This window comes from Bos grunniens, chromosome 3 (genome assembly GCF_055505025.1).
Source record: "Bos grunniens cultivar Pamir isolate PY7600 chromosome 3, Bosgru_T2T1.0, whole genome shotgun sequence".
Classification (NCBI taxonomy): domain Eukaryota; kingdom Metazoa; phylum Chordata; class Mammalia; order Artiodactyla; family Bovidae; genus Bos; species Bos grunniens.
Window position 1 is genome coordinate 114184935 of NC_141167.1, and position 20714 is coordinate 114205648.

At 42.1% G+C, this 20714-nt stretch overlaps 1 protein-coding gene and 1 long non-coding RNA gene across 3 annotated transcripts; one reads left to right on the plus strand and one right to left on the minus strand.

Moving 5' to 3' along the window:
• Window positions 1-6500: 6500 nt before the first annotated feature.
• LOC147377042 (uncharacterized) lies at window positions 6501-9171 on the minus strand. Its single transcript, XR_015161292.1, has 2 exons — window positions 7524-9171; window positions 6501-6938 (listed from the first exon to the last, which is right to left on the minus strand). It is a non-coding gene; the product is annotated as an uncharacterized LOC147377042 (long non-coding RNA).
• A 2894-nt stretch (window positions 9172-12065) lies between these two features.
• Window positions 12066-20150, plus strand: DUSP12 (dual specificity phosphatase 12). 2 transcript variants are annotated; one of them, XM_086393782.1, is made up of 6 exons: window positions 12066-12442; window positions 15104-15217; window positions 15310-15428; window positions 16220-16316; window positions 16625-16811; window positions 19743-20150. In XM_086393782.1, exons 1-6 carry the CDS (start codon window positions 12099-12101, stop codon window positions 19917-19919), a joined length of 1038 nt encoding a protein of 345 aa, XP_086249908.1. In that variant the 5' UTR covers window positions 12066-12098; the 3' UTR covers window positions 19920-20150. The 2 variants fall into 2 exon arrangements, with proteins under 2 accessions (XP_086249908.1, XP_086249909.1); XM_086393783.1 differs by having other exon boundaries at window positions 15112-15217.
• Window positions 20151-20714: the final 564 nt, after the last annotated feature.

Below are 20714 nucleotides of genomic sequence, written 5' to 3' on the forward strand. Positions count from 1 at the left end.
TCCATTCTTCCCCTAACTCCCCTCCCATCCAGGCTGCCACAACATTGAGCAGAGTTCCATGTGATATATAGTAGGTCCTTGTTGGTTATCTGTTTTAAATATAGTAGTGTGTATATGTCCATCTCAAGCTCCCTGCTGCTGCTGCTGCTAAGTCGCTTCAGTCGTGTCCGACTCTGTGCGACCCCATAGACAGCAGCCCACCAGACATCCCCGTCCCTGGGATTCTCCAGGCAAGAACACTGGAGTGGGTTGCCATTTCCTTCTCCAATCCCTTTACCCTGGCAGCCATAAATTCCTTCTCTGAGTCTCTTTCTGTTTTGTAAGTTCATTTGTATCATATTTTAGATTCTGTGTATAAGTGATATCACATGGGTTTTTCCTTTCTCTTTCTGGAGACAGACTCACAGACTTCCAGAATGAGCTTATGGTTGCTGGAGTGAAGGGTGGGAAGAAGGGATAGTTAGGGAGTTGGGGAGGGACACCTTTATTCCTTATTCGTGAGGAGATCTGTCTACAAGACTGCAGAAGTGCAGATTCAGTGGGTGAGAATGTCCCCTTACCTGCCTATTTAGTCATAGTCAGAAAAACAGGCTAGTAAGGCAAGACTGTCCTTGGTAAGGTCATGCTGGCCCCTAGCGGATGCTTCTTCCACTTCACCTCCCCACCCACCAGCCTGCCTGTCCCTTCCTCCTCCTCCTTTCTCTTCCCTGTCCTCTCCCCCCTCCTTCTTGGACTGAGGTAATATCATTGACAAACTTCCTCTTCTTGGGCTCTAAAACCACTGCAGATGGTGACTGCAGCCACGAAATCAGAAGACGGCTGCTTCTTGGCAGGGAAGCGATGACAAACCTAGACAGTGTGTTGAAAAGCAGAGACATTACTCTGCCGACAAAGGTCCATATTGTCAAGGCTGTGGTCTTCCCAGTGGTCACGTACGGTTGTGAGAGCTAGACTGTAAAGAAGACAGAATGCCAAAGAATTGATGTTTTCAAACTGTGGTGCTGGAGAAGGCTCCTGAAAGTCCCTTGGACAGCAAGGAGATCCAACCAGTCAACCTTAAGGGAAACCAACCCTGAATACTTGTTGGAAGGACTGATGCTGGAGCTGAATCTCCAGTATTTCAGTCATCTGATAGGAACAGCTGACTCGTTGGAAAAGTCCCTAATGCTGGGAAAGACTGAGGGCAGAAGGAGAAGAGGGTGTCAGAGGATGAGATGGCTGGATGGTATCACCAATGCAGTGGACACGAACTTTGGCAAACTTTGGGAGATGGTGAGGGACAGGGAGGCCTGGCGTGCTGCAGTCCACGGGGTCCCAAAGAGTCAGACACAAGTGGGCTACTGAATAACAACAACAATTGACACATAATGTTATATTAATACTAGTTTCAGTTCTATAAATAATGATTTGATATTGGTATATGTTGCAAAATGATCATCACAATAAGTCCTCCACTGTATATAGTTACATATATATTTTTTGGTGGTGAGAACTTTTAAGATCTACTCTCTCAGCGACTTTTAAACAGTATTATTAACTGTAGTCATCATGCTTTCTACAGTTGATAATGCTAGAATTCATATGAATTGCTTCTTTTTATAAGTGCATACGAGAAATTCCTGCAGTAACCTGCATCGTTTTGGATTAGAGGCAACCAGTAATGGTTCGATATCCTAAAGGTATATGCAGATGGGGCTCATCCACTTACTACCCCACTATCCATGTTATATTTTGTGACCCCACTAAGGAATTCTGAGATCCTCGTGTGCAAGGGGCTTGATAAACTTGAGGCTTGTGCGGGACTTGTAGTGGCCTCTTCCTTTCACAACGGCTACAACTCTGTGTGGCTGCTGTTAGGACTGCATTGGTTCGTGGGACCCAACACATGCCCCAGGACTGCTTGTGAAGTCTCAGGATAAATCATGTATTTCTCAGACGCTGGGCGCCCTTAATGAAACATTCTCAAGCATCTCAGCCCTCACATCTCTGTGCCTTCTCCCTCACTGCTCTCTGTCTTCCGACTACTCTTCCAGCCCTATCTCCCTCACAGCTCTTTCCTTCACCTGTGGGAAAGACCCAAGTCAAATGCTGCCTTCCTGGACAATTTCCCCCAGTTTCCTCCAGCCAAAATGAATAATTTCTTTGGTCTGAGCCTCCAAGCATTGTTTGTACTGGCAGTTTAATACAGAATGTGGGTATTTGCACCTCTGTCTGCATAGTGGAGGCTTGAGTTAAAGGGCTTCACCATATTCCAGGCTGCATCTCCACTTTGGGACCATACAAAATGCTTCTATTGAACATCCAAATCTAGCCTTTTCCCTTTATTTGGACAGTTTCCTCCTGCCGTCTTGAATGTTTGTAAATATATAGCCTTGACACGCTCCTTTCCCAATTTTGAACCAATCTGTTGTTCCATGTCTGCTTCTAACTGTTGCTTCTTGACCTGCATACAGGTTTCTCAGGAGGCAGGTGAGGTGGTCTGATATTCCCATCTCTTTAAGAATTTTCCAGTTTGTTGTGATCCACATAGTCAAAGGCTCTAGCATAGTCAATGAAGCAGAAGTAGATGAGTTTCTGGATTTCTCTTGCTTTTTTTTTTTTTTATGATCCAACAGATGTTGGCAATTTGATCTCTGTTTCCTCTGCCTTTTCTAAAAATACATCTTGGAAAATATGAGATAGTTGATAGGAAACACACTTAGAAGAAGCAGCTGCGTATATTTGGTATAAGGAGGGGCAAGCAACAGCATTTTTAAAGGATATAGAAATGTTCTGTGTACTGACCAAAAGTTTATAGAATTTCTGATTTTTATAATTTAAAATCATTTAGCGAATGTTAGAGAAGGCTTTATTTTAGGCTGGGGCCACTGAAATTCAGAGGGCTTAACTGGCTTGGCCAAGTTATAACACTGGTACATGATAGAACCAAAACTTAAGTCTAGAACACGCATCCAAGTCCAGAGCTCTTTCCATTACAACACACTGGACTATATTTAGGCAGCGAGAGTACTCCAAAGGTTGTGATGTTGGAAAGGGGCAACTTTGGCCATTCTCTGTATTTTGCTTGTCTGGGGAGGAATGGAGGGAGAAGAGTTTTGCAAAATATAACCCAGCAACCCCCTGACATGCAATAGGGAACATCTTTGCCCTACTCATCTGACTCTTTGTTTACCAGTTTCTCTTTTAGTCAAAAAGGAACTGAGAGCACAACCCAAATATCACTAACCAGTTCCTGCCCCAGTGTTTCTCAAATGGCTTGTCCCCAAATGCGATGGGTTTTCAAATATTAGGGTTGGGTCGTGGGGCACAGTTGGGAGTAAGACAGGAGAAGTTGTTGGGTCAGTGGACCAAGCTATCCTTACATAAGGAGGGGGTTTCAACTCGCTTCAGTCATCTCTCTTCGCAGGGCTTCGTGGTGATGTTATTTCCTCAGAATCTTGACAAGAGGTGCCCTTCTAGGGAAGGAGGACATGTTTTTACAAGACACGGACTCTAATATGTGACTTCAGAATGTGGTTGAAGCAGCATGAGTAGTTAGGGTCCTCTTACCACTAAGTCTCATGACCACTGAATTCCTGGACTGATGACGCTCAGTGATTTATCTCTGCTCACCAACTTCCTCAGGACACGCCATCTGCGGTCGTTTCTCCCTCGCTGCAGCTCAGCCTCTCCTGCACAGCATCCTCTACGAGCTGCTTCAGGGGCAACGGTGCAGCTTGGGATTTCTTTCTCCTAGCAATAACACATATTGATGAGTTAATTCTTATTAGAACTCTGCAATGTGGCTATAATTTCTCCTATTTTGCTATGGGAGACTTGGGTTCGATCCCTGGGTTGGAAAGATCCTCTGGAGGAGGGCATGGCAATCCACTCCAGTATTCTTGCCTGGAGAATCCCCCATGAACAGAGGAGCCTGGCGGGCTACAGTTTACGGGGTGGTGAAGAGTCAGACACAACTGAACGACTAAGCACAGCACAGCATTTCTATTTTGCAGGTGAAGAAACTGAGGCTTAGAGAAATCATATAAATTTCTACAAGCACATGATTACATATTGGTAGGTAATAGGGTCAGAAGAAGCTTGGGATTCAGACCTGGGTTTTCTCTGGTTGCAGACTGTGTGCCTCAAAGACAGTGTCAAATCTGAACTCATCACTTTCTAGGTGTCCACCTTCTACTCACGAACACAGACAAAATAATGTTGTCACCATTTACATTTTTGTTCAACATTTTAATTTGGAGGCCTTAAAGTACATTTCACGTGTATCTCCATAACTGTCATAGATCTTAAGTTCCATTAAGAACATAACTGACAAAGATTTATTGATAATTCATTGGGTTTAGGAGGGCCCAGGCAGCATGCTGGAGATAAAAAGAGGAACTTGTCTTTGGACCATGATGGGGAGGCGATGGGGCAGAAGAGGGGAAATTGCCCTACTCATCGCTCAGCATAAATATGCACTTACAGCAAATATTTTTAAAGGTGAAAGTGTTAAATCATACTTGTGACTGTGCTCTAGAAGATGAAACATTCTGAAAGCAACCATAAATGGAAAGGTAGGGTGATGTGGACTCTCATCAGATTTAGGCCTTGTTATATAGAATGAGTGATGTCTTTTTAAAATGCAAGCCACCACATACTTGAATATCTCTTAGAATTTTTGCTTAATTCATGTTTATCAATGATATAGGCTTGCTCCCGATAAAATGAACAGATAAATTATGTGTGTGTTGGGGGTGGTGCATGCCTGAGCCTACCAATGCTAGGTAGAGGCAGAGAGCCTCCTCTCCTCTTCTTGACAAGAAGCAACCCAGCTCCCTCTCTAAACACAAATTTCTTTCCCTGGGCCAAACATCCAGCTTTTGTTGCAGGTTGCCATATATGCGTTTCTCTGTGAAGGAAGCTGAGCGCGGAAGAATTGATGCTTTTGAACTGTGGTGTTGGAGAAGTTCTTGTGGTGTTGGACTCTTGTGGTGTTGGACTTTTGAGAGTCCCTTGGACTGCAAGGAGATCCAGCCAGTCCATTCTGAAGGAGATCAGCCCTGGGATTTCTTTGGAGGGAATGATGCTGAAGCTGAAACTCCAGTACTTTGGTCACCTCATGGGAAGTGGTGACTCACTGGAAAAGACTCTGATGCTGGGAGGGATTGGGGGCAGGAGGAGAGGGGGACGACAGAGGATGAGATGGCTGGATGGCATCACCGACTGGATGGACATGGGTTTGGGTAGACTCCGGGGGTCGGTGATGGACAGGGAGGCCTGGCGTGCTGCAATTCATGGGGTCGCAAAGAGTCCGACACGACTGAGCAACTGAACTGAAGAAAATATATTTTGCAAAAGGGCACATGGTGCCACCTAGTGGCCAGGCATACAAATACAGAAGCTGGTAAATACCTTTCAGCTTTGGGAATTGAGGTATTATTCACCCAGGTACAGATAAACACTGAGCCAGGCTATATGATGTTCAATAACAATTCAGATACGTCTCCCACTCCCATCCTTGAAGGAACTTACATTCATTTTAAGGAGTTGAGGAAGAAAAGCTAATTTCCAACAGAAAACTAATAAAGCTGATGGAATGATTTGCTGCTGCTGCTGCTAAGTTGCTTCAGTCATGTCCGACTCTGTGTGACCCCATGGACTGCAGCCTACCAGGCTTATCCGTCCATGGGATTCTCCAGGCAAGGACACTGGAGTGGGTTACCATTTCCTTCTCCAATGCATGAAAGTGGAAAGTGAAAGTGAAGTCGCTCAGTCATGTCTGACTCTTAGCGACCCCATGGACTGCAGCCTACCAGGCTCCTCCATCCATGGGATTTTCCGGGCAACAGTACTGGAGTGGGGTGCCATTGCCTTCTCCCGATGGCATGATTTAGGCTACCTTAATAAAATCAACATTAAGAAAACTAAGATCATGGTCCCATCACTTCATGGCAAATAGATGAAGAAACAGTGGCTGACTTTATTTTTTTATTTTTTTGGGCTCCAAAATCACTGCAGATGGTGATTGGTCATGTATGGATGAGAGAGTTGGACTGTGAAGAAAGCTGAGCACCGAAGAATTGATGCTTTTGAAATGTGGTGCTGGAGAAGACTCTTGAGAGTCCCTTGGACTGCAAGGAGGTCCAACCAGTCCATCCGAAAGGAGATCAGTCCTGGGTGTTCATTGGAAGGACTAATGCTAAAGCTGAAACTCCAGTACTTTGGCTACCTCATGCGAAGAGTTGACTCATTGGAAAAGACCCTGATGCTGGGAGGGCTTGGGGGCAGGAGGAGAAGGGGACGACAGAGGATGAGACGGCTGGATGGCATCACTGACTCGATGGATATGAGTTTGAGTAGATTCCGGGAGTTTGTGATGGACAGGGAGGCCTGGCATGCTGCGATTCATGGGGTCGCAAAGAGTTGGACACGACCAAGTGACTGAACTGAACAAACTGTCTAGGAGATTAACCCTAATTCTCCCCTCCACCATTTTTCCAGAATGTAAATATCTATGATTGTTAACAATGAATAATTTTAATAACACTTCTTGAAAAGATTCAAATTATACAGTTCAGTTCCAACCCAGCATTTCTCATGATGTACTCTGCATAGAAGTTAAATAAACAGGGTGACAATATACAGCCTTGACGTACTGCTTTCCTGATTTGGAACCAGTGTGTAGTTCCATGTCCAGTTCTAACTGTTGCTTCTTGACCTGCAAACAGATTTCTCAGGAGGCAGGTCAAGTGGTCTGGTATTCCCATCTCTTGAAGAATTTTCCAGTTTGTTGTGATCCGTACAAAGGTTTTGGCATAGTCAATAAAGCAGAAGTAGATGTTTTTCTGGAATTCTCTTGCTTTATCAGTGAACCAGCGGATGTTGGCAATTTGATCTCTGGTTCCTCTGCCTTTTCTAAATCCAGCTTGAACTTCTGGAAGTTCACGGTTCATGTACTGTTATACAGAAAGAAGTGTATTAAGAAATTATACAGGAAGAAGTGTATAAACCCTATCATGTACGTCTCCTCATGTCAGCTCCCAGAAATAACCATTGTTAATAGTTTGATACATATATTTCAGTATTTTTCATATATGCCATACATGCCACCCCTGGCATTCTTCTTAGTGATTTGCCCTTGCTCCTGTCAAAACACTACTAGGCTATTTATTTATCTTTTACTCCAGTTTTTCTCTAAGTTCCTTGAGGGCAAAGACTCATTCATTTTGTAGCTTCAGCATCTACTGTAGAGCCTGACACAAAGGAGATGTTTCCAGGACCATAAAGTGAGAAAGGCCGAGTTGATTCAACCAAGGGCTCAGAAGATTGAGAACATGACTCTGCAGCAAAAACACTGAGTGAGACTTTGAGATAAAGCCTTTGGGATGGGGAAGGATATGACACTGAAAGGGACGTGCACAGTGTCTTTTCTGGTACTCTTTTCCTTTTCATTTCTAACATTCAAAAGATGGAATAATCAGCACCATTAGCCCAAATTCTGTGGGGTGAGGGATACAAAGATGAAAAGGCAAAGTCCTTACCCTTAAGAGGTTCAGAGCCTGTGGTGGGAGTAAGGGAAGGTACCACTCTTCCTCCATCCCTACAGGCTGCCCACTTAAGTGTTTCCAAGGACAAGTAGTCGCTGCTTCCTCCGTTTGACTTAGATGGGGGTCAAATGTCCCTGCCCCAAGTCTCAGTCTCTTTGAAAATCATAAAGTCATATATGAGAAAGAGGAAAGCAGACCCTGGCATCCAGGAGCTGGCTTGGTACTATGAAGTAGATCTTCCTTAGTGCTGCTACAGCTGGCCAGGCGCTCACAGTTAGGTGTTTCTTCCTCTCCTGCTGAACGTAAACAACTTCACAGAAAATCAACATCAGACAAGGCAACTCCGAGATCATGACGAAGTAAGACAAAGACCAGCATCATTATGTCTGAATAAGACAGAACATGAACATTGTCCAATTACAAAACACCAAATATCCCTCTATTTTAGCTAAAATGACTGCTATTAAAAAATATGATGAAAAAAAAATTTACCCTCTTAACCATTTCATCTTGAAAAACAGAAACTCTATACCAATTGGACAACTCTTCAATTCTCCCTCCCTGCAGCCCTAGGCAACCATTATTCTATGCTGTTTCTGAGTTAGCTGTTTCAGTTACCACATATAAGTGATATGATGCAATATTTGTCTTTCTCTCTCTGACTTATTTCACTTAGCATAATGCTTTCAAAGTTCTATTCATGTTATCACAAATGGCAGGATTTCCTACTTTCATTTGGCTAAATAATATTTCATAATATATAAATCACATCTTTACCATCCATGCTTAGATGGACATTTAGGTCACTTCCATGTATTGGCTGTTGGGAATAACATGAGACTGCAGCTCTCTCTGTAAGATTCTAACTTCATTTCCTTTGGACATATATCCAGAAATGGGATGGCTGCATTATATGGTAGCTCTGTTTTTTAAGTTTTTGAAGAACTTCCATACATTTTCCGGAGTAGCTGTATCCATTTATAGTCCCACCAACAATGCACAAGGGTTCCCTTTTATCCACCAGCCTCATCAACATGCTACGTATTGTTTGCTTTTTTTTTTTTTTAATGTCATACTCACAAGTGTGAGGTGATATCTTATCATGGTTTTGATTTGTATTTCCCTGCTGGGCAGTGATATTAAGGATCTTTTTATGTACCCGTGGGCCATTTGTATGTCTTCTTTAGAAAAAAAAAATCTCTTTTCAGTTTCTCTGCCCATTTTCTATTTTTATTTGCAGTTGAGTTGTATGAGTTCTTTGTATATTTTGGATATTAACTCCTTATCAGATATATGGTTTGCAGATATTTTTTTCTGTTCTGTAGATTGCCTTTTCATTTTGTTGATTGTTTCTTTTGCTGTGCAGAAACTTTTTAGTTTGATATAATCCCACGTATTGCTTCTGGTGTCATATCCAAAAAGTTGTTGACAAGACCATTGTTTGGTCATGGTACCCTTGCCAAAGATCATTTGCGCATACATGTGAGGGTTTATTTCTGCGCTCTCTATTCTGTTGCGTTGGCCCATGTTTCCTTCTTTATGCCAGTACCATGACTGCTATTTCTTGACCAGTTACAGCTTTAGCATCTCTCTAGCCTTCTTTCCCTTGGGTAAGATTTATTAACATACTGAATCATAGAATCACTCCCACTTCCTGACAGCATCCAATCCAGAGCAAAGTCCTGCTTCCACAGCCCCTTAGCCCTAACCCATTCAATATAAGCTCAGATCCTCTAATGCATGCTAAGTCACTTCAGTTGTGTCTAACTCTTTGCGACCCTATGGACTGTAGTCCACCAAGCTCCTCCGTCCATGGGATTCTCCAGGCAAGAATACTGGAGTGGGTTGCCATGCCCTCCTCCAGAGGAACTTCTGGACCCAAGAGATTGAACCCAGGTCTTTTAAGTCTCCTGCACTGGCAGGCGATTTCTTTACCACTAGCCCCCCATGGGAAGCCCAAAATCCTGTAATAGGATCTTCCTAAGACAGAAATGGTATGGACCTAACAGAAGCAGAAGATATTAAGAAGAGGTGGCAAGAATACACAGAAGAACTGTACAAAAAAGATCTTCACGACCCAGATAATCATGATGGTGTGATCACTGACCTAGAGCCAGATATCCTGGAATGTGAAGTCAAGTGGGCCTTAGAAAGCATCACTACGAACAAAGCTAGTGGAAGTGATGGAATTCCAGTTGAGGTATTCCAAATCCTGAAAGATGATGCTGTGAAAGTGCTGCACTCAATATGCCAGCAAATTTGGAAAACTCAGCAGTGGCCACAGGACTGGAAAAGGTCAGTTTTCATTCCAATCCCAAAGAAAGGCAATGCCAAAGAATGCTCAAACTACTGCACAATTGCACTCATCTCACACGCTAGTAAAGTAATGCTCAAAATTCTTCAAGCCAGGCTTCAGCAATATGTGAGATCAAATTGCCAACATCTGCTGGATCATGGAAAAAGCGAGAGTTCCAGAAAGTCATCTATTTCTGCTTTATTGGCTATGCCAAAGCCTTTGACTGTGTGGATCACAATAAACTGTGGAAAATTCTTCAAGAGATGGGAATACCAGACCACCCGATCTGCCTCTTGAGAAATTTGTATGCAGGTCAGGAAGCAACAGTTAGAACTGGACATGGAACAACAGACTGGTTCCAAATAGGGAAAGGAGTTCGTCAAGGCTGTATATTGTCACCCTGTTTATTTAACTTATATGCAGAGTACATCATGAGAAACGCTGGACTGGAGAAACAAGCTGGAATCAAGATTGCCGGGAGAAATATCAATAACCTCGGATATGCAGATGACACCATCCTTATGGCAGAAAGTGAAGAGGAACTCAAAAGTCTCTTGATGAAAGTGAAAGTGGAGAGTGAAAAAGTTGGCTTAAAGCTCAACATTCAGAAAACGAAGATCATGGCATCCGGTCCCATCACTTCATGGGAAATAGATGGGGAAACAGTGGAAACAGTGTCAGACTTTTTTTGGGGGGGGCTCCAGAATCACTACAGATGGTGACTGCAGCCATGAAATCAAGACGCTTACTCCTTGGAAGGAAAGTTATGACCAATATAGATAGCATATTCAAAAGCAGAGACATTACTTTGCCAACAAAGGTTCGTCTAGTCAAGGCTATGGTTTTTCCTATGGTTGTGTATGGATGTGAGAGTTGGACTGTGAAGAAGGCTGAGCGCCAAAGAATTGATGCCTTTGAACTGTGGTGTTGGAGAACACTCCTGAGGGTCCCTTGGACTGCAAGGAGATCCAACCAGTCCATTCTGAAGGAGATCAGCCCTGGTATTTCTTTGGAAGGAATGATGCTGAAGCTGAAACTCCAGTACTTTGGCCACCTCATGCGAAGAGTTGACTCATTGGAAAAGACTCCGATGCTGGAAGGGATTGGGGGCAGGAGGAGAGGGGATGACAGAGGATGAGATGGCTGGATGGCATCACCGACTCGATGGACGTGAGTCTGAGTGAACTCCGGGAGTTGGTGATGGACAGGGAGGCCTGGCGTGCTGCGATTCACGGGGTCGCATAGAGTCGGACACGACTGAGCGACTGATCTGATCTGATCTGAAGGCACCCCACTTGCCTGGAGAATACCAGGGATGGGGGAGCCTGGTGGGCTGCCGACTCTGGGGTGGCACAGAGTCAGACACGACTAAAGTGACTTAGCAGCAGCAGCAGCAAGGCACCCCACTCCAGTACTCTTGCTTGGGAAATCCCATGGACCGAGGAGCCTGGTAGGCTGCAGTCCACGGGGTCGCTAAGAGTCGTACATGACTGAGCGACTTAACTTTCACTTTTCACTTTCATGCACTGGAGAAGGAAATGGCAACCCACTCCAGTGTTCTTGCCTGGAGAATCCCAGGGACGGGAGCCTGGTGGGCTGCTGTCTGTGGGGTCTCACAGAGTCGGACACGACTGACGTGACTTAGCAGCAGCAGCAACATTCTCTTAAGACCTGCATTTCCCAAAATGCTACAGTTCATGATTGAGTAATAAAGTCAATTTATTTAAAACTACACGTGGATTCTTGGTGGTCTTTGGAGTGCACTGACACAAAACCATGGGATCAATATTTTCAAACATACAGAATATACACCAACAAGAAGTCACATACCAATAAAAAAAAGGAGGGGGGCAAAAAGAAAAAAAAAGTAAAAAGTTACAAGAGAAGAACTACAAACAAATGATTTCATACGTACTGGAAAAGCGTTGTATTTCAAATGCATAAGATTATGGTACTGACTCAGTTGGTGTGACCATCATTTCAACTTGAATCCATTTTCTGCTTCTGCAGAAATCTATAAAAATCTCAACCCTAAGAGCCTGAGAAACCCTGTAGGTATTTGCGTTAGGGTTCAGAAGCGGCTGCGAATGGGGTTTAGCTCCGCCCAGGCCGAAGTCACGTCACCTTCCCCAGTAAATCCACATTCCAGCGGTCGAGGAAATCCTCCGAGGCAGCAGCGGCGCAACTCAGCCGGCTGGGCCTAGAGTAAGGACGTTCTAGCCGATTGCCTACTCGGTGGTAGGGCCGCCGCTGCCCGGCCCCCGGGCGCCGCCATGTTGGAGGCGCAGGACGGGAGCAATGGCTGCGAGCACCAGATCGGCAGCCAGAGCCGGGCCAGCTGTGCCAGGCATATGCTGGAAGTGCGTCCGGGGCTGTTCTTGGGTGGAGCCGCGGCCGTTGCGGAGCCAGACCACCTGAGGGAGGCGGGCGTCACGGCAGTGCTGACGGTGGACTCGGAGGAGCCTAACTTCAAAACGGGGGCTGGGGTCGAGGGTCTACGGAGTCTCTTCGTGCCAGCGCTGGACAAACCTGAGACCGACCTGCTCAGTCATCTGGACCGCTGTGTGGCCTTCATCGTCCAGGCTCGCGCCGAGGGCCGCGCGGTGCTGGTGCACTGGTGAGTGGTCGGGTCCGTGGGGAGAGCAACCTCGCCACGCTTCTACCCTGGCCCACCTCACCCTTTCCCTCCCAGGGCCCAGAAGAGGACCAGAGGGCTGTCCCAGCTCCCTCTTGCGTAGGCTTGTGTCAGAGAGAGGAGTGGGCGGGACACGGTCCCCTGACGAAGCGCAGGCTTTTCATTCATTTTGTTTATGTTGGGTCATTCTGCAGCCGCTGAGTTTTCGAGGGTAGGAGGAATCTTCAGATAAATGACTAAGTCTCTACACCTAAAGAGTTTAAATCTCTTCTCGAGTAGCCAGACGCATACTGAGGAAATGCAGACTGGGATGCGAGGTGTGTAGTAAGAGAGATGAACAGAGGTTAAGGTTATTCAGACTTCAGAGGGAGAGCAGGCTATTTTCATTGTTCTTGTTTGAGGCAGGCGTGGCCAATGTAGGGGAGATTTGGGGAGAGAAAAATTGATTAGGACGTAGCAGTGGCAGAAGGAGTATAATAACAACAGTTTACGCTTACTGAGTCAGCAATTTTACAGCCAGCCTTTGTTATAAATATTACATAAAGATAAAATAGAAGTTTGGGACCAGATCTCCAGGGCCTTTAAAACCAAGAGCAAAAGAGTTTAGATTTGTTCTGAAGCCATTCAGTTCAGTTCAGTCGTTCAGTCGTGTCCGACTCTTTTCGACCCCATGAATTGCAGCAGGCCAGGCCTCCCTATCACCAACGCCCGGAGTTCACTCAGACTCAGTCCATCGAGTCAGTGATGCCATCCAGCCATCTCATCCTCTGTTGTCCCCTTCTCCTCCTGTCCCCAATCCCTCCCAGCATCAGAGTCTTTTCCAATGAGTCAACTCTTCACATGAGGTGGCCAAAGTACTGGAGTTTCAGCTTTAGCATCATTCCTTCCAAAGAAATCCCAGGGCTGATCTCCTTCAGAATGGACTGGTTGGATCTCCTTGCAGTCCAAGGGACTCTCAAGAGTCTTTTCCCACACCACAGTTCAAAAGCATCAATTCTTCAATGCTCAGCTTTCTCCACAGTCCAACTCTCACATCCATACATGACCACTGGAAAAACCATAGCCTTGACTAGACGGACCTTTGTTGGCAAAGTAATGTTTCTGCTTTTCAATATGCTATCTATATTGGTCATAACTTTCCTTCCAAGGAGTAAGCGTCTTTTAATTCCGTGGCTGCAATCACCATCTGCAGTGATTTTGGAGCCCCCAAAAACAAAGTCTGACACTGTTTCCCCATCTATTTCCCATGAAGTGATGGAACCAGATGACGTGATCTTAGTTTTCTGAATGTTGAGCTTTAAGCCAACTTTTTCACTCTCCTCTTTCACTTTCATCAAGAGGCTTTGTAGTTCCTCTTCACTTTCTGTCATAAGGGTGGTGAAATCTGCATATCTGAGGTTATTGATATTTCTCCTGGCAATCTTGATTCCAGATGTGCTTCTTCCAGCCCAGCGTTTCTCATGATGTACTCTGAGTATAAGTTAAATAAGCAGGCTGACAGTACACAGCCTTGACGTACTCCTTTTCCCATTTGGAACCAGTGTGTTCTTCCATGTCCAGTTCTAACTGTGCCTTCCTGACCTGCATATAAGTTTCTCAAGAGGCAGGTCAGGTGGTCTGATACTCCCATGTCTTTTAGAATTTTCCACAGTTTATTATGATCCACACAGTCAAAGGCTTTGGCATAGTCAATAAAGCAGAAATAGATGTTTTTCTGGAACTCTCTTGCTTTTTTCATCCAGCGGATGTTGGCAATTTGATCTGTGGTTCCTCTGCCTTTTCTAAAACCAGCTTGAACATCTGGAAGTTCACGGTTCACTTATTGCTGAAGCCTAGCTTGGAGAATTTTGAGCATTACTTTACTAGTATGTGAGATGAGTGCAATTGTGTGGTAGTTTGAGCATTCTTTGGCATTGCCTTTCTTTGGGATTGGAATGAAAACTTACCTTTTACAGTCCTGTGGCCACTGCTGAGTTTTCCAAATTTGCTGGCATATTGAGTGCAGCACTTTCACAGCATCATCTTTCAGGATTTGAAATAGCTCAACTGGAATTCCATCACCTCCACTAGCTTTGTTCGTAGTGATGCCTCCCAAGGCCCACTTGACTTTGCATTCCAGCATGTCTGGCTTTAGGTGAGGGATCACATCATTGTGATTATCTGGGTCGTGAAGCTTTTTTGTACAGTTCTTCTGTGTATTCTTGCCACCTCTTCTTAATATCTTCTGCTTCTGTTAGGTCCATACCATTTCTGTCCTTTATCGAGCCCATCTTTGCATGAAATGTTCCCTTGGTATCTCTAATTTTCTTGAAGAGATCTCTAGTCTTTCCCATTCTTTTGTTTTCCTCTATTTCTTTGCATTGATCGCTGAGGAAGGCTTTCTTATCTGAAGGCATTGTAAGGTGTTAAAAAATTAGTGTAATTATTTTTCAGTAGGTAGTACATTCACATGGTTCAGAATTAAAAGTGAATAAGGAAATCAAGGAATACTTCTTTTGTGTAGCAGTAGTATTTCAGAGGCATAGGATTTACTTGAGTAGAAGAAGCAGACAAGAAGTGGACCCAAACTTTACCATTTATAGGGGGTGGGTGTTTTGTTTTTGTAATTGTTGCTATTTGATATTTTAAAGGTTTCTTTTTCAGTCATTCAGGGGTCAGTCGAAGTGTGACTGTAATAACTGCTTTTATGATGAAGACTGACCAGCTTACCTTTGAAGAAGCCTATGAAAACCTTAAGACTGTCAAGCCAGAGGCCAAGTGAGTTACTTGATATAGTAATAATTCTGCTTTTGTGATGCAGTTTTATTTATTTAAAGAAAATTTAACTCTGTATCTGTTTGCCCTTGCAGGATGAATGAGGGGTTTGAGTGGCAACTGAAATTATACCAGGCAATGGGCTGTGAAGTGGATACCTCCAGTGCAGTTTATAAACAATATCGTTTACAAAAGGTTACAGAGAAGTATCCAGGTAAGTAATAATTGGCAGTATGTATTCAGTCCTTTTTGGGCGTCCCTGGTGGCTCAGCCTGGGTAAAGGATCTGCCCACAATGCCGGAGACCTGGGTTCCATCCCTGGGTTGGGAAGATCCCCTGGAGGAGGTCATCACAACCTACTCCAGTATTCTTACTTTCGGAAATCCCATGGACTAAGGAGCCTGGCGGGCTATATAGTCCATGGGGTTGCTAAGAGTCAGACACAACTGAGCAACCGAAGCACAGCACATTCAGTCCTTTGTAGATGTGGTTTACTCTGACACCAGATGCTTCAGGTGCATTATTTCACTTTTGAAGCAGGTACTTTTATTTCATTTTGAAACCATGGTTTAGCAAGAAATAGCTTGTTCAGGGTCACATGGTTTGTAAATGGCTGGCTCGAACTTGAAGTCAGGCAGTCTGTGCCTGGAAGCCAAGGGCTGCATCACTGTGCTCTCCCACCTCGTCCTCATTCCTCAACACGGGAGATTTTTTTTAATTTCTGAGATTAGCATTTTGTTGTTTAGTTGCTAAGTTGTGTCTGACTCTCTTGTGACCCCATGGACTGGCTCCTCTGTCCATGGGATTTCCCAGGCAAGAATACTGGAGTGGGCTGCCATTTCCTTCTCCCGGGGATCTTTCCAACCTACAGATCGAACCTTCGTCTTCTGTATTGGCATGTGGATTCTTTACCACTGAGCAACTTGCCTCAATTTGACACAAACTGAATATTGTCTGAAAATGTAGAGTTGATTTTGACAAATGGATATGTTTTATGTTATGTAGAATTGCAGAACTTACCTCAGGAACTCTTTGCTGTTGACCCATCTGCCATTTCACAAGGATTGAAAGATGGGGGTCTCTACAAATGTAGAAAGTGCAGGTAAAGTATTTTGTATCCTTTGGAGATTTTACTTTGTCTCAGTAGAAAAGTACTGAAAGTTTGAGTTTCTTAAAATCTTGTAGGAAGAATTTGTTTAATGGAATAATACAGAAATTTCATATTCAGATCTGGTTTCAAGGTGAATATGAATTCTTAAAAGTTATCTGGTTACTTGTAGAGGTTATCAAAAATTAAAATAGCATAATCATTGTTATATTAATTTGCCCTCTAAGAAATAACTGCACTTTTAATCTATTTTTCCATTCTTTTGGAAATCATTAATGTTTTTGTTTGTTTGGGGGTTGCAGGCGATCTTTATTTAGAAGTTCTAGCGTTTTGGATCATAATGAAGGAAGTGGTCCTATAGCCTTTGCCCACAAGAGGATGACGGCATCCCCCATGCTTTCCGCAGGCAGTCAGGCTCAGTGTACATCTTACTTCATTGAACCTGTACAGTGGATGGAATCCACTTTGTTGGGAGTGATGGATGGACAGGTGAGAACACATTTTACTTTCTTTAGTTTTATTATGTCATCTGTATTTTGTTCCTTCTTTCATTTTAAACCATGCTTTAGTGTTTTACTCCATCTTAACTGCTTTCTTTCTAAAGATTATATCTCTGTAGGATAGGCAAGATTCTATCAAAGATAAATTAGTTAATTAAAAACCAGGTGATCTAAAACAGTGATCCACTTTCTGGATGAGAGCTTTTGGTCTCAGTTAATTCCTTTTAAGGCTATTGTTTATATTTTTTCAAATTAAGACAAACTAGAATATATTTAGCAAAACTTGAGCTTTGTAAGAAGTAGGGCAAATCACAGATTTTAAAGTTAGATTTAAAATTTCTTCTTGATCTTCCTTTTTCCTCCTTTGGCTCTATGTATCTCTGTTTTCTTGATTCTTTCAGTTTTATATATTTGTTATGAGATTCTTTTTCATTTCTTACTAATTGTAAAGAATGCAGCTCATATGAGCATCCTGTGACCGCTACAACTCTTTTTAGGTTTACTTGATACTAATGTAAAGATATTCTTAGTCTAAGAGGTAATGATGTTTAAAGATTATCTAAGTTTGTATAGTGAGTTTTTATGAAACTCTCACTGTATTTCATTTGAAGAATACAATAATTTTATAAAATAGAGCAGATATGTATTCACATTTTATATATGAGGAAACTTAATTTACATTAGTTAATGTCTTGCCTAGAAGGGGGTACCCTATATTCAAACCCATGTTTTCAGATGCTGCTGCTTTATTGAGATATAATTCACTTGCAATATAATTCACCCATGGAAAGTGTACGTGGTTTTGAGTATGTTTAGTATGTTTTCAGTGGTTTTGAGTATGTTCACAGGTTTTAGAATCTGTCACCATTGTTATCGCTACCAAATAAACCTTGTACAGCAGTCACTTCTGACTCTTGATACTATTTGTTGAAGTCCACTTTATCGTTTTTTCTTTTTTTTTTGTGGCTTATGTTTATGCCTTGCTGCTTTTATTTATCTTGGCTGCCCCTTGTGGCTTGTGGGATCCTGGTTTGCTGACCAGGAATTGAACCCTGGCCCTCAGCAGTGAAAGCATAGTCGTAACCATTGGATGCCCAGGGAATTCCCTTGCTGCTTTTATTTAATCTGGAAAGCATCCAAGATAAAGGCACTTATTTTTTTTTTTTTTGTGACATATTCTAGGTCACATTTGTGCATACTTCTTTGTACCTTTATTTTCTTATAGAATATGTACCTAAAAGTGGAATTCCTGGCTTGAAGAGTGTACATTTTAAAATATTACTAATATTCTGGGCTAACCTTAACAATGCCCACACAAATTTGCCTTTCACTAACGTTGAATGCATGTACTCACTTCCCCATACCGTTGGCATATGGATATTATAAAATCAGTAAGGTTTTGTCTGTCTATGAGATGAAAAATGTTAATCCTAAGGTGTCTTAATTTGAATCTCTATGACTGCTGCTGAGACCAACATCCTTATGTACTTATCAGCCATTTATACTTTGTTTCGCAGGAAATTTCCTTCATATCCTTGGTGCATTTCAATGGGTTTTGTCTTTTTCTAAGGAATTTAGGAGCTGTTTATGTCGTCTAGTGTTTCACATAATGCAGATGTTTTATCCAGTCTGTTGCTTATCTCAGCTTTGAGATACACAATTTTTTTTTGTTTTTTTGTTTTTTTTCAGTTTATTGAGATATAATTGATATACAGCATTGTATAAGTTGAAGGTGTACGGCACAAATGGTCTGACATACATATATTATGAATGTGGTTTTTTTAAATTATGGTAAAATAGTCATAACATAAATTTACCATTTTAACTATTTTTAGTGTGTAATTCAGTAGTATTGAGAATGTTCACATTGTGCAACCATCACCACCATCTTCCCCAGTTGAAATGCCATACCCATTAAACACTAATTAACTAATTACCCCTTAAACACTAATCCCCACCCCCTCCTCCCCAGTCCCTGGCAACCACTGTTCTACTCTCTGCTTTTATGAATGTGACTCCTCCAGGTGCCTCATAAATTTGTGGCTGGCTTATTGCACTTGGCATAATGTCCTCAAGGTTCATCCATGTTGCAGCGTGCGTCAGTTTCCTTCCTTTTTACTGCTGAATAGTCTTCCATTTTATGTGTATACCACATTTTTTTTGTCTACTCATCTATCCACGGATATCTGGGTTGCTTCCTCCCTTTGGGTATTGGGAATAATGCTGCTATGAACATGGATATACAAATACCTGTTTGGGTCCCTGCTTTTATTTCGAATATATACCCAGAATTGGAATTACTGGTTCATACAGTAACTCTATGTTTAATTGTTTTGAGGAATGTGGTATATTTTGTCAAACTAAAAACTTGTAGATAGTTATGTAATCAATTTTAGTTCTGAGTTTTATGTACAAACTTTCTTTATAGTTGGTTTAAAAGTAAACACATAATATGGTGTGTGGATAATGAAAGATTTTTCTGTCTCATCTTGTTTATGATGACACTGTATTTAAAGTGTGGATCAGGTATGCTCATGTCTGTACTGTTTGCTTGAAATGCTCTAGTCTTAGTACTAGCTAATTAGAAATAAAAATTTAAGTCTTTAGGTAAAAAAAAAAGTCAACATATATGCCACAGTCATGAAGCCTTCTGTTTCATGCCTCAGTCTTCACCTTTCTCCTTTCATTCTGGAATTAATCTATTCCTTCTCTGTACTCCCAGAGTACAACATACTTAAGAATTATTGCAGTCTACTATCCCTTATAATAAATTGCCATTACGTTTCCTCTCACTGGTTAGATCATCAACTCCTTGAAGCTATGAGCCATGTCTTAACTGTTTTATATCCTGTGTTACCAAAGATAATTACTTGTTTTATATAAAAGTGAGAGAAGAAGTAACACATCTGTTTTCTTTTAGCTTCTCTGCCCCAAATGCAATGCCAAGTTGGGTTCTTTCAACTGGTATGGTGAACAGTGCTCATGTGGCAGATGGATAGCACCCGCTTTTCAAATACATAAGAGCAGAGTGGACGAAACAAAAACGCTGCCAATGTGGGGATCACAAACAAGAGAAACAGGAACTTGTTTCATGTGATGACTTGCTGATATGTGCTGCTCTTCCTTATTGTCATCCGTGGCAGATTGTGTAGTTTTTAGGCTGTTAACATTTCATTTGCAATGTGAGAAGATAAAATCACTTGATGTTACTTAGAAATTATACATTGTCAGCTTCTTATTACTGTCTACGTAGAATACTTTGTATAGAAATCAGAACTTTTTAATCATGTAAATTATACTTTGATATTAAAATCTTCTATAACCTGGATACTTTCTTTATTTCATGTATATTAAAAGTTGTGATTTTTCCCCATCTTTTTTAAAAATTTATTTTTTAATTGGAGGAAAATTGCTTTACAATCTTGTGTTGGTTTCTGCTATAGAAAAATGCAAATCAGCCATAATTACACATATGTCACTTCCTTACAGTTGTGATTTTTGGAATGTTAGTTAAGAATTCTTCAGGTCTAGATGGACAGAATAATGTCCAAAAATTTAAAACTGTCATATTTAAGTGACATCCTTTTATTTCTAGAAATGTAAAGCAAATTTTCTTGGATGTGTTTTGACATTTTCTTTTAAGGGACATTAGTAAAGCTACGTAAGTCTGGATTTTTCTTGGAAATGTAGAAGGAAAGGACATCAGTAAAATGCTGACTAAAATGTCTTTTTTCTACTTTTGTTCTGGAATCCCAGTTATCTGAGTTTTTAGAAAAACGTGTTTAAGATACTTTTGGAAGTAATCTGCTTAAAGAAATATATTAATGTTAGGTATGTTTCTAATGATGAAGAAAATTAAATGTGGGGTAACTGCATATCAATCACCTTTTTA